The sequence below is a fragment of the Crocodylus porosus genome, unplaced genomic scaffold, assembly GCF_001723895.1.
Source record: "Crocodylus porosus isolate Cpor-Errol unplaced genomic scaffold, CroPor_comp1, whole genome shotgun sequence".
In the NCBI taxonomy this organism is placed as follows: domain Eukaryota; kingdom Metazoa; phylum Chordata; order Crocodylia; family Crocodylidae; genus Crocodylus; species Crocodylus porosus.
The window spans coordinates 24,645,066-24,657,133 of record NW_017728914.1 but is presented as its reverse complement, the minus strand read 5'-3'; the positions used below and the strand labels follow the sequence as shown (position 1 = coordinate 24,657,133).

General features: G+C 46.0%; 1 protein-coding gene across 2 annotated transcripts in view; it reads left to right on the top strand.

The window, feature by feature from the left end:
* ARHGAP26 (Rho GTPase activating protein 26) overlaps nucleotides 1-12,068 on the top strand; it is a 313,273-nt gene that overhangs the window by 289,761 nt on the left and 11,444 nt on the right. The window contains exons 21-22 of one of the 2 annotated variants that reach the window (XM_019535005.1): nucleotides 2,683-2,793; nucleotides 11,769-11,860. In XM_019535005.1, coding sequence (XP_019390550.1) covers nucleotides 2,683-2,793; nucleotides 11,769-11,860 — 203 coding nt within the window. The remainder of the gene's footprint in view (nucleotides 1-2,682; nucleotides 2,794-11,768; nucleotides 11,861-12,068) is intronic. The other variant, XM_019535006.1, reaches the window with a different exon arrangement.

Below are 12,068 nucleotides of genomic sequence, written 5' to 3'. Positions count from 1 at the left end.
TAAACAGGATCAGTATCCTTAAACAGTAGCATAACCTGGCAGAGGGTTGAGGGGGGCACTAGCTTTAGGTGCTTAGAGGGGCACTACACTGGGAGTCCCCCGGGGAGTCTTTGTCCTGGCAGCAGCAGGCGCAATAGCAGCCCTGCACTGCAGCGGGACCAGCTCAGTTCAGGACACGACAGCAACAGGAGCCAGGAGTGGGCAGACAGCAACGTAACAGCAGCAGTCGGGGTCTTAGAGTCCCTAGAGCAGGTAAGACTGACCTCCCTCGTGGTCTGGCTCTCAGCATTACCCCCCCTTAGGGTACCGGCGGGGGGGGGGGGGGGGGGGCGGTTACATAGGGCACACAACTTGCTAGCTACATCTCGGTCCTTAAACCAGATTGTCTAGTCTAGTCTACTGACTTCCCTCTCACAGTAGCAAAATATTACATAAATTTAGGTGGGTTCAAGTCATATGATAAGAATCTGAAACTAGGATTTGAAATGAAAGAAGATCACGACGTTTGGAAGGTTTTTCCTTGTTTTTATTCTTTCACACACGCTTTATACTGTGACTTTCCCTAACACAGTCCATGTGATAATAGAAAACTGGGTTAGAAGTAGCTGGAAGATTGGCTTTGAGTGCCCAGAGGATTTCCCAGAATTAAATATAAAACCAGCCTGGCAATTGAAGCAGTCTTCCCTTTCCTGATATCCAAGCCATCTCTCTCAATCAGAGCAGTGCTGCTGCACTGGGACTGATCTGCAGGTCTGTTGCACCATTTTGAAAAGAAGCACGATACTATCAAAAAAAAGCCCCAGCCTCACCAAATTCCCTTTTATGGGGCAGCCGATCTCTGAGTAGTCAGTGAAAAAGGTTTACTAACAACTTCTGGGACTTTTTAACACCAGAGATGGATCTGTCATGCCATTCTTTCCACTCAGACATAAATATTATCTTTTAAAACCCTTAGCCATGTTACCTTAGTAGTGACTCCTTTGCTCTAGCATGTTCCTGAGCTTGCCGCTTCCCTTTAAATGTGCCAATGCTGGACGCTGGACACAGCCCACAGTCCAGTAGCTGCGCACTGTCTTGCATCTACCCCCTCCTGTTTGTCAAAGATTAATGGAACAAAAATTGTGATTCCTCATTAGGGGCTGAAATATCCAACTAATTCCACACAGCAAGTGATCCAAGCTTACTTTTTTATTTACTACTTGTTTGCTGCCTGCTGTGCTCCATGTGTATGAAAGATGGGATTTACAACCTAAGCTAAACAGGCAATACGGTTCAGAAATTGAACATCCAGAAGGGTCGAAACGTACAGAGACTCAAAGTGGTACATATGCTTATAAGTCAGTAATTATGGTTACATGCGGGTCACCTTAAATATGTATTGAAGCAAATGCAGACTTTTTACTTCCCATCTGTATATAAGAAGAGTTTTACTTGGCCACAGTTCTGTGAAACTCAGTTCTACTCTATTCTCTCACAGTGCTAGTACTTAAAGGAAAATTGGGGGTTCAGTGTCTAATAGGTTCAAGAAAAGCTTGATTTGCTTTTCTAGGATAAGGGGAAAAAAGGGACCAAATTTAAAATATGCAACGGAAAGTTTCCAACAGAATGAAAGAAAACGCTGCAGAAATACCGAGCAGACTCAATTATCTCTATATCAACCATTTACATCACCTGCAAACCAATTGTACTGTAGTAGACTGGTGCTTGCTGAGGTCCCAACAGAGGACTCTGATGCCTGGCAATCATTTATAAGTTTGACAGATATAGACCAATTTCATTTAGCAATGGACTATGAGTAATAGGCCCTCTTGTCTGCACTGGCAGAATCCCATTAGGATTGGTGCTTTCCTCAATCTCCATTCTGTGTTTTCTGAAACCAGGTTACACTCAATTTTGGTTTCCCTTCATTTTCAAGCGGAGAGTGTAAGCAGTCCCAGTTAGCCACAGAGAGCATGCAGACCGTGTGTTCTGCTGTAGACTCATCAGTATCTGAGAAAAGGCCCTTCCTTTTATCACAGGAGATCCCTTAGTAGCAAGGTTATTTAGGGTGTGCAGATCGGAGCCTTTTTTTTCCTACTAGTTTTCTTGGAACAGATTATGGAGCAAAATAGGGCTGGCATACCTTCCTGCCAGCCTTCAGATAATGAACTCCTCTGGGTGTCCAAGTGCATAAGACCCATTTAGTTTAAAATGTAAACAGGAAATTGTGTTCAGGCGCTGTGGATGGTGGCCCAGAAAATAGCCTTTTATACTCAGACTCCACAACAACCCAAATAAAAAGGGGAACAGAGGGCTGGTTACAACATCATTGATGTCCAGAAATGTGATCAGCAGCCTCTGACAACAATAGGGAAGATAAAACAAAGCAGGTAAGAAGCTGGGGGAACAAAGCCTCTGTGTGCAGCAAGGAGGCCTCTGTAACCTGGAACACAGTCATTCGCTACAACAAAGCACTAAGCTTGCCAGCAAAGTCTAATGGAGTAGGGGTTAATTGGAAGATCCAGCTCTTGTTGTCTAGCAAAATGCAGATCTGGCCTTGAAACTTTTCCCAAGGTCTCAGAGCTCCATTTCATAGCTGTGTCTCATGCTGCGAATATTCTTCAGGCAGCGGCCCATGGTTGGATGTTGTCTGAGTGCCTCTTTCTGTTGTGTGTTGATGAGTTATCTGGTTCTGTCTTGCAGCCCTCAGAATCCAAGCCCAACGTCACCCCTCTCACCGTCCTGGCCCTTGTTCTCTGCGCCATCAAGTCCTATGCCCACCTCCTCTACGTCCAGCGACTCATCCCCCATCAGGTCTGTGGCACAGTTTGTTTTGCTTTGTGTTGCTGCTGCTATTCCATATTTTAATTTACTTGCCCTTTTTTTTCTTTTCTTTTGCTTTGTGCTGTGCTCAAGTTCCCCCAGTGCAGCTGCCTTCACTCAGCGGGAGAGGAAAGTTTCAAACATCCCATTAGAGGAAGAGCTTGAGGTTATCTAACACATGTTACTTAGCTAGCAGGTGTTTCTGTTCATCCCAGCACCAGTTCAGACCAGAGAATTTTCCAATGTTCAGAGCAAACATCTAAGAATCAAGATGCCTAAGTCTTATTTCTACTGATGATGCTGACTTGCTCTGGATGACCTTTTCCAAGTCACTTAACTTACCTGAGTCTCAGTTTGCCCATCCTCCACCACAGGTAAGAAACACAAGGTGTGTTGCAAGGCAGAACTGAGGTTTGTCAAATCTGGTGAGCTTGATTTTTCTTTCTTTCTTTCTTTTTTTTTAATCCAAACTTCCATTTTTATACTCGCAGTTTAACTGGCTGGTTGGGATGTAATGCGTGTGTTGTATACCTTTTCCTGCAGCTGTCGGGACCTGGGGTGCTCTAACTTACTGCTATGATTTTGTTCAGCTTCCTGTGAAGAAACATGCAGTATGTTAGCAGAAACCGTTATAACAAATGTTCTGCGTTGCTAGGAAGTACGCAAAAAATATTCGCCCTGCAAAAGAAATAAAAAGAGGTGCAAAGTCAATGTGTGATGTATTTGTTGGCACTGTGAGAGCATGAGGCAATGATTTAGCTTTTTAGTACCGTCACCTGCGGCACAACCTGTTCCTTGGCCATTCCCCCTACAATAATTTATGCAAGACAACTTCTAAGCTCTTACCTGCTTTGCTCTTCCAATTTGTAGGGTAGTGCTGACACCTTGTACTTTACTCCCCATTTGTGGGCAACACTAGCAGGTCAGTTGATAGCTGCACTGCTGTAGTATATTACCAAGACGTGGCAAGCTCCTTCCCCTCCATGATTTGCAAAATGGCCTCCAGAGCACTGCTCTCCAGACAGGCTCCTTTTTTTTCCCCAAGCAGATTGTAAAAGGAATGTAATAAAAAGCTGCAAGAGTTTCCCTCCAAATATCTTAAGCAGAAATTATCTTTGCTTTTTCAATAGAGCAGAGCTGCAAGAATGCAATGTCCCTCCCATCACAGGGGGAACTGTCGAATGTGGATGCTGTTCCTTACCTGCCACCTCCCAAATGCCATGTCTCACCCTTGCCTATGCAACAGGGTTATTTATTGTTTTGACATGAGCCTGCAAAGGCCTACAGTGGTGTAATATCCTCCAAGCAGCTGCTTTTCCAAGGGAAAGACACTCTCATCAGTCTATAAACTGTACAAGGGCACCTGGGCAAAACTGTGCTGAGTGCTTTCCTGGCCCTCTGCCATACTCTCAGGCAAAAATTAAAAATGAGTGATTGGTAAGATCCAAGCTTTTTAATGTCCTTGAAACTGACAGGGCTTTGAAGGGCATTGCAGCCACAGAAATGTCACAGGCCTGAGAGCAACCACCTGCATTCAGATGCAGTGAGGACAGAGAGAGAGGTTGGAGGTCTGAGATGGAGCAAGTTAATTCTGCAGTTTTAGTTTATAAGGAATGCAACTAGCTGCTTTAACTCAAGGTAGTTTCCCTGAAAGCATCCTTACTTGATAACCTCCCCAAAAGTTTTGCTGGCGGACTGGTTCCTGAATGGTTAAAAGAGCCTAGGAATGGTAGATGTGGAACCCCGTTAGTCGGTGGTGGTCTAACATTGCTGCTGCCCCTTCCCTCATATGGGGACAGGGAAACCTGAGGAAGTGTCATGTTTAGTTTTGCTAGAGTTGTGTATGAAACCACAAAAACACACATGACTTTCCTGGTTTGGGCTTGTGTTATGAATTGGACCAGGTTTGCAAAGTTTCCTGTTAAACCATTTGAGCCAATTGATAGTTTCATATAATCTTTTATCTGTTGGTGTTGGGAGGGGTGTTGGAAGCACAGGCTTCTCAAGGAAGGCATTTAACTTTTTGTTTTCCTTTCTGTACTGAATGCTGAATGGTACTAGCAGGGACGCCCCCCCCCAAGGCTAACACAAGGCAAGTCGCATTTTCTTGCAATATGTTTGGTTAAAAACTTTCTTAAAAAGTCAGGTTTTCCTTTGGGGAAATCAGAATCTCTGCAGCTGAACTGTCAAAATGTAATGCTAGTTTAGATTACAGATTTGTTAGCCCTTCAGTGAGAAATCCTGGGTTCTGTGATACCCATGGAGAAGATTATCTTCATGCGGGTTTCCTTCTCTTCGTTTACCTTGCTTTCCAAACACCTCTCTCTCGAGTACCACTCTCTGTCCCTTGCCATAGGCCACTTGCCCTGCTGGTAAACCCAGTCAGACAAACAACTGCAAATACTCGAGGCAGTTCAGACTTTTTGTCCACAAGGCTCCAGGTCTTGTCTCCTATACTCACGCCAGAGTCTGCTTCTGCAAGTATGAGCAAGGTGGTGGTTTATCTGACTGAAATCCCAGGATCAAAAACTGATTTGGGGGCAGCAGTGATAAGGTACAGAGCCTCCTGTTGCCTGCCCCTCAGGGACTGACGTTTCAAGGACTTTTCTCCATGAAGGAAGCATTTCTTGGGATCCTTTGCCTCCCTTGGGTGTTGCTGCAGGCAGAGAAAAACGAAGGCCAGGAGGCATCCGGACAGCAGAGACCCTATAGGAAGCCATGGTCCTGCTGGCCGTTTCTGCTGAGTTTGGATGCCTTGTTAGGTAGGGCCTCTTTCTTCCCAAGGATAAGGAATGTCCAAGGCCAAAGACCTCATTCCACGTATACCTGAATGTCAGATCAGAAAACACCAAACCAGAAAAGAGGTGGATCCTTGGACAGAGATGATGATGCTTCTCCAGACACGTGCGCACAAAGAAAAACAAATCACATCGAGAAAACTACTCTGAAGAACTGCAGACATCTGGAGCTGTAGCTCATCCCCTGAGACCTGTTAACTCTCAGCCTTAGATCACGAGTGACCATTTTTGGAATTCCTTCTCTGCAGCATATTTGTCACCATTGAGATAGAGGCAGGAGGAGCAATCAGAAACCAACCAGAAACACCTCCCATCTAAAAACAGAACAGAGTGTGTTATCCTCCTCCAGAAAATTCAGAGAAACCCGGCAAAGGAAAAATGCTCATTTAGACATCACTGCATCAATGCTGCGGTTTCCTAGACCCCAAGGTTTGGGGGAGTGTCAAAATGGGATTCTTGTCAGAAGACTCTGCATACAGGAAAATAGAATCTGCCATAGAAATTACCCTGCTAAAAAAGAAGAAACAACAAATCATCCTGGAGGAAAGCTCACACAACATGAAGCCAGAGGCAATAGAGCTTGTCCAGCTAGGAGACAGCTGATCAGGGCTAAAAAGATGTGGATGTCTGGGCTGGTAGATGTCAGGAGGGTAATTAGATTAATAGACATTGATAGAAGATGAAATCCTGGATGGAGACTCTAGCTCCCATTATCACTGCAATCTTTTCAGGCAGTAAATGCTATGATGTTACCACAGGAAGCTTATATGTATACCCTAGTCAGGCCTTGCTGTTGAAAAGTTCTTTGGATCACCTATGGAATGGATTGCTCTCCATACTAAAACATGACTTTTAACCCCACCCTCTGCTCACAGGATGTTTGCGGAGGCATTACTAATAACAGCCTGAGCACAGTAGCTTGCATTTCTTTGGCAATACACTTGCCTGAGTCTCATTCCTAAGGACCTTGCAGGAGGCAACATAAAGGATATCCTTCTTACTTGAGACTCATGGATTTATACTGAATGCAAAGAAGAATTCCCTGGCTCCTTTTCTGAGGATGGTAGGTGTCTGTGGTCATGTTAAGATGCATAGGAGGAGAACTCAACTGTTCTCTAACTCCAGGCACTGATTGCTATGGTGCCACAGAATAAAGTTATCTACAAACCTTTATATATAAGAATATCAGAAGTGCCATACTGGGTGGAACCAATGGTTCATCTAGCCCAGTATACTGTCTCCGACAGTGGATGCTATGCAGGAAGAGCATTGAATCGGATACATCTGGAGTGATCTATCCCCCATTTAACACTTTCCCTGGCGTCCACCATTTATTAAGTTAGAGAGGCCAGAACAAACATATCCAACCCTCCTGTTCAATTAATAGATCTGTCATCTGTATGGGTCCTGTGTCCTCTTGTCTCATGCATACTGATTTCTCTTAAGGCCAAGCCATGCGTGTAAGAGAAGTCTCTTTATCTCCATCAGAGAATTGAAACAACTCTTGACAAATGATGAATAGAACAAGGAGCAATGGTCTCAAGTTGCAGCAGGGGAAGCTTAGGTTTAGATATCAGGAATAACTTTCTCATGAGGAGGGTAGTAAAGCACTGGAACAGGTTACCCAGGATGGAATCTCCATCCTGGGAGGTTTTTAAGAGCTGACTAGAGAAACCCTTGGCTGAGATGATGTACTTAGGGACAGTCCTGCTCCTGATGTCCCTTCCAACCCTAACTTTCTATGAATCTATGGAAAAAAAAAAAGGTAACGGTTATCTTGAATGATTCTCCACAATCCAGCTCTTCAAACCTAGCTGTAGATCTAGCTTTTCAGGTGGCAGTCATGTGCAAGTTACGTTTTCAAGGCCGGAGATTCTCCAAAGCATCAACTCCCAAGAGGGAAGGGCAATCAAACTAATCTTTGGTGGCTTTCAGAATCTCAGTCACATTAGTTAATTATTACAGCTGCTCACTGGGAAGTATTTCTGAGTTCTGGTTAATCTACTGAATGCAAGTGTAGAGATTCCATACATCTTTGGTAGTTTCATAGTTGGATCATGCAGGTCCAAGGAGGTGATACTCCCCCTCTATGCGGCACTGGTCAGGCCACAGCTGGAGTACTGGACAACATGGAGAGGGTCCGGAGGAGGCCACTCGCATGATCAGGGGGCAGCAGGGCAGGCCCTACGAGGAGAGGCTACGGGACCTGAACCTGTTCAGCCTCCACAAGAGAAGGCCGAGGGGGGATCTAGTGGCCTGTTACAAACTAGTCCGAGGGGACCAGCAGGCACTGGGGGAGTCTCTGTTCCCCCAAGCACTACCTGGAGTGACTAGGAATAATGGTCACAAGCTGGCAGAGGGTAGATTTAGGCTAGGTATCAGGAGGCGCTACTACCCCAGGGTAGGGGCGAGCACCACTTCCCTTGGAAGTTCGTTCCAGATCCTAGCCGCCCTGACAGTGAAGTCGCGCCTCCTGATGTCTAGCCTGAATCTACTCTTAGTCAACTTTATGACCGTTGTTCCTTGTTACTCCCAGTAGTGCTCGAGGGAACAGGGACTCTGCCATTGCCTGTTGGTCCCACTTGGCAAGTTTATAGGCGGCCACTAGATCCTCCCTCAGCCTTCTTTTGTGGAGGGTGAACAGGTTCAGGTCCCATAGCCTCTCCTCATAGGGTCTACCCTGCTGCCCCTTGATCACGCAAGTGGCCCTCCTCTGGACCCTCTCGATGCTGTCCACATCCCTCCTGAAGTGCAGTGCCCAGAACTGGATGCAGTACTCCAACTGCAGCCTGACCAGTGTCACACAGAGCGGGACGATCACCTCCTTGGACCTGCTCAAGATGCATCTGTGGATGCATGACAAGGTGCGGTTGGCCTTCCTGACTGCATCCCCACGCTGTCGGCCCATGTTCATCTTGGAATCAATAATGACTCCAAGATCCTTTTCTGCCTCTGCACTGATGAGGAGGGAGTTCCCCAGCCTGTAGGTCGTCTGCTGGTTCTTCCTCCACAGTTGCAACACCTTGCACTTGTCCGTATTGAAACCCATCCTATTCTTTTCTGCCCACCTCTGTAACCAATCCATATCTAGTTGTAGCCTGTCCCTCTCTCCTAGTGTGCTCACTTTTCCCCACATCTTACTGTCATCTGCGAACTTGAACAGGGTGCTTTTCACCTCCTTGTCCAAGTCACCAATGAAATCATTGAACAGTGTGGGCCTGAGGACCGAGCCCTGGGGGACCCCACTGTCCACATCTCTCCAGGTTGAAAATGACCCCTCCATCACCACTCTCTGGGTGCAGCCCTCCAGCCAATTTGTGACCCATCTGACTGTGTAGTTGTTGACACCACAGTCACTTAATTTTTTAATGAGGATGAGAGACAGGCCTTCCTAAAGTCCAGAAAGACTACGTCCACCACAACACCTGCATTCAGGGCTTTTGTGACCTGATTGTAGAAGGCCACCAGGTTAGTCTGACAGGACCTGCCTCTAATCAACCCATGTTGATTGCCCATAAGCATAATCTCCCCTGCTCGTCCCTTGCAGATGTGCTCCTGGATAATTTTCTCAAAGAGCTTCCACAGGACCGAGGTAAGACTAATGGGCCTATAGCTTGCTGGGTCCTGTTTCCTCCCTTTTTTGAAAATGAGGACCACATTGGCCCTTTTCCAGTCCTCTGGCACCACACCAGAGCACCACGAGTGCTCATAAAGCCATGCCAGGGGTCCTGCAATGACCTCTGCCAATTCCCTCAGTACTCTGGGGTGGATATGATCACATCTAGTCCTCACTGACCCTGGGCCTGGCTGCACCTTCTGTGAGGCCATCTGGGAATCCAGTGCAGGAGATGTCCATGTCCCTGTCCCTGCTTAGAAAAATGGAAGCAAAGAATCTGCTAAAGAGATTAACTTTGTCATCTGGTGCTACCACCAGATTACCAAGCACATCCTGCATAGGCCCCACATTACTTGGTACCTTCTTTTTTCCCCTCTACGTATTTAGAAAAGGACTTCTTGTTATCTTTGATCCGGGTCGCTAGTCCCAGTTCCATCTCTGCCTTAGCCTTCCTAACAGCCCCCCTACAGTCTCAAGCAACAGAGGTATAATCCTCCCTGGTGATGGCCCCTCCCTTCCATTGGGTGTACACCTCCTTTTTGGCTTTGAGACATTCCTGGATGCTTTTGGTGAGCCATGGGGGCTTTTGAGCGCTCTTGCCCCCTTTGAGCCGCATGGGGATTGTCACCTTTGGGCTTGGAGGATTGTCTCCTCCCAACTCCCCACCCCTCCGGGACCTCAGTGCCTCCCCAACTAGTCTCCTAGTTGGATCCCACCAAGTTTCACTGAGCCCCACTATGTCTCGGTTTGTGTTAGCTAGCAGGAGGGCAGGTTCCTCCTGCTTGTTCCCTGTACAATGAGCATTAGTGTAGAGGCATTTAAAGCCTCCTGACAGTATATGCGCCTCCCCCCATCCCAGGACTGTCCAGGCCCCTGTCTCTTACCTGGGTATTTCTTGTGCTTGTCGTCTGTCTTGGCTGGGCTGTTCTTGTGGGTGTCTCTTGGATCAGTGTCCTGTGACTCCCCTGGTCCTCTTCCTCCCCTGACGAGCCTAGTTTAAAGCGTGCCAGAGGAGATCAGCCAACCTGAAAGAGAACACACTTACCTTTTGGGGGAGAGGTGAAGCCCATCCCACCTGAGCATGGCTCTTGTTCTGAAGTATGGGTCGTGGTCCAGGAAGCCCGCTGTGAGACACCGTTCCCGAAGCCGCGAGCTGACATCCCAGATGCAGGTCTCATGGCATCTTCCACATCTGCTCACTGGAAGGCTGACTGCCTCAAAGAACAAACTCTCAAGGCTTAAACGACAATTTTTAGCACTCCCTGCTACAGTATTTGGATGAGAAGAAGCACAACCTAATGTCCCAGACTGGCAGAGATCAGAAAAGCAATAAGAAATAAATTTTCCCACATCTGACCAACTGGCTTTACAAGCTTCCTGCCTTCCATTCTTCCTAGTTCAGTCAAAAGACGTCTGTTTTTTCTGGTGAGCTTCTCACTAGCAGGTAGCATCAGAACATGGCTTGTTGCATGAAATAGGAGGGATCTCTTATGGTCTTTATTTCCAAAGCTGCAATATGTGCAACATAACGGTTTAAAGTACAATAGTGAATTCAAGTTTCCCCTGTTTTCATAGATTTCACAGACATTAGGGCTGGAAGGGACCTTGGGAGATCATCGAGTCCGGCCCCCTGTCCCAAAAGCAGGAACTGGACTGCTGCAGCAGGACTGGTGTTTTTACTAGTCTTGTTCAAACTTGGAGTAGAAGTGAAGGAAGGGTTAATATATCCCCAGTGAACTAGAAACTTGATGCACTTCAGTTTATGAAGCGGTTTGCTGTTTAACCCCTTGCCTTAGTTTACCCTACTATATGAAGTAGGTAATACTTATCTTCCTTCTGGAGGCCACTGTGAAGTTTAACACTTGTAACAGTCTTTGATAACTGCAAGTGGCAGGTTCTAAAGAGGCCGACAGATTTATTAATGGTTTATTAATACTCTATTAATATTAATACTTATTCTTTCTGCTTTGAAATGCTTTCTCTGCAGGCCTGAATTTCTTCCACAGGCATGGAAAGATGCAGCTGGAAAATGAGCTTTTTAAGAGTCACCTTTTTGGCAGATACTGGAAACAAATCAAACCAGCTGATATACCGAGTCAGGAAAAGGTTAATCAAGTCACTCGCCTGCCTCAAGTAGGAAGTGGGCATTTATTTAGACATTTCTCTTCCGTGAGTCACAAAATATTCCCAGCTTGCTCTGCCCTCATTTAATTCTCTTTTCAGTGACCTCTGATTTAGTGTTGCTCAGTGTGTTGGGCAACCTAATAGATGTTCTGATCCTGAATGCCACGGTTGCACTCACATTGACGTTTCCAGTATGGTGCAGTGTGCCTCTGAAGGCAGTCACGATCTCTGTGAGAGTTCGGCTTCATCTGAAATATTTCTCTTTTTTTTTTTTTTCCCCTGACCACTGCAACCTTTTCCCCCAGAGCCCTGCCATCTGGCAGCTTCATCAATATGCTTCTCAAGAGACTGGGAGGGAAATCGTGTTTTATAAATGTATTTTTATAGACATTTTCCTTTTATGTTGAATAAATTCTTTATTTTTACAGCTCGCCATTCCGGAAAGCCAGAGCCTTGTATGCTTGCAAAGCAGAACACGACTCAGAGCTCTCCTTCAAAGCAGGCACCGTATTCGATAATGGTAAGTCTCAACTTACCCAACAGTGAGTATATAACGTAATACAAAAGTTATAGAACCCACAGATCCCAGTTTAGTATAGCAGTTTAGATCATTTTGTTGCATTTATGAGTTGGGGAGTCTGTCATGACATTGCCACAGAGGGGAGAGACTTAAAAATTACAGAGAAAATGAGGCTTGCAGAGATGTTTTTAAGGATAAGCTTGCTGAA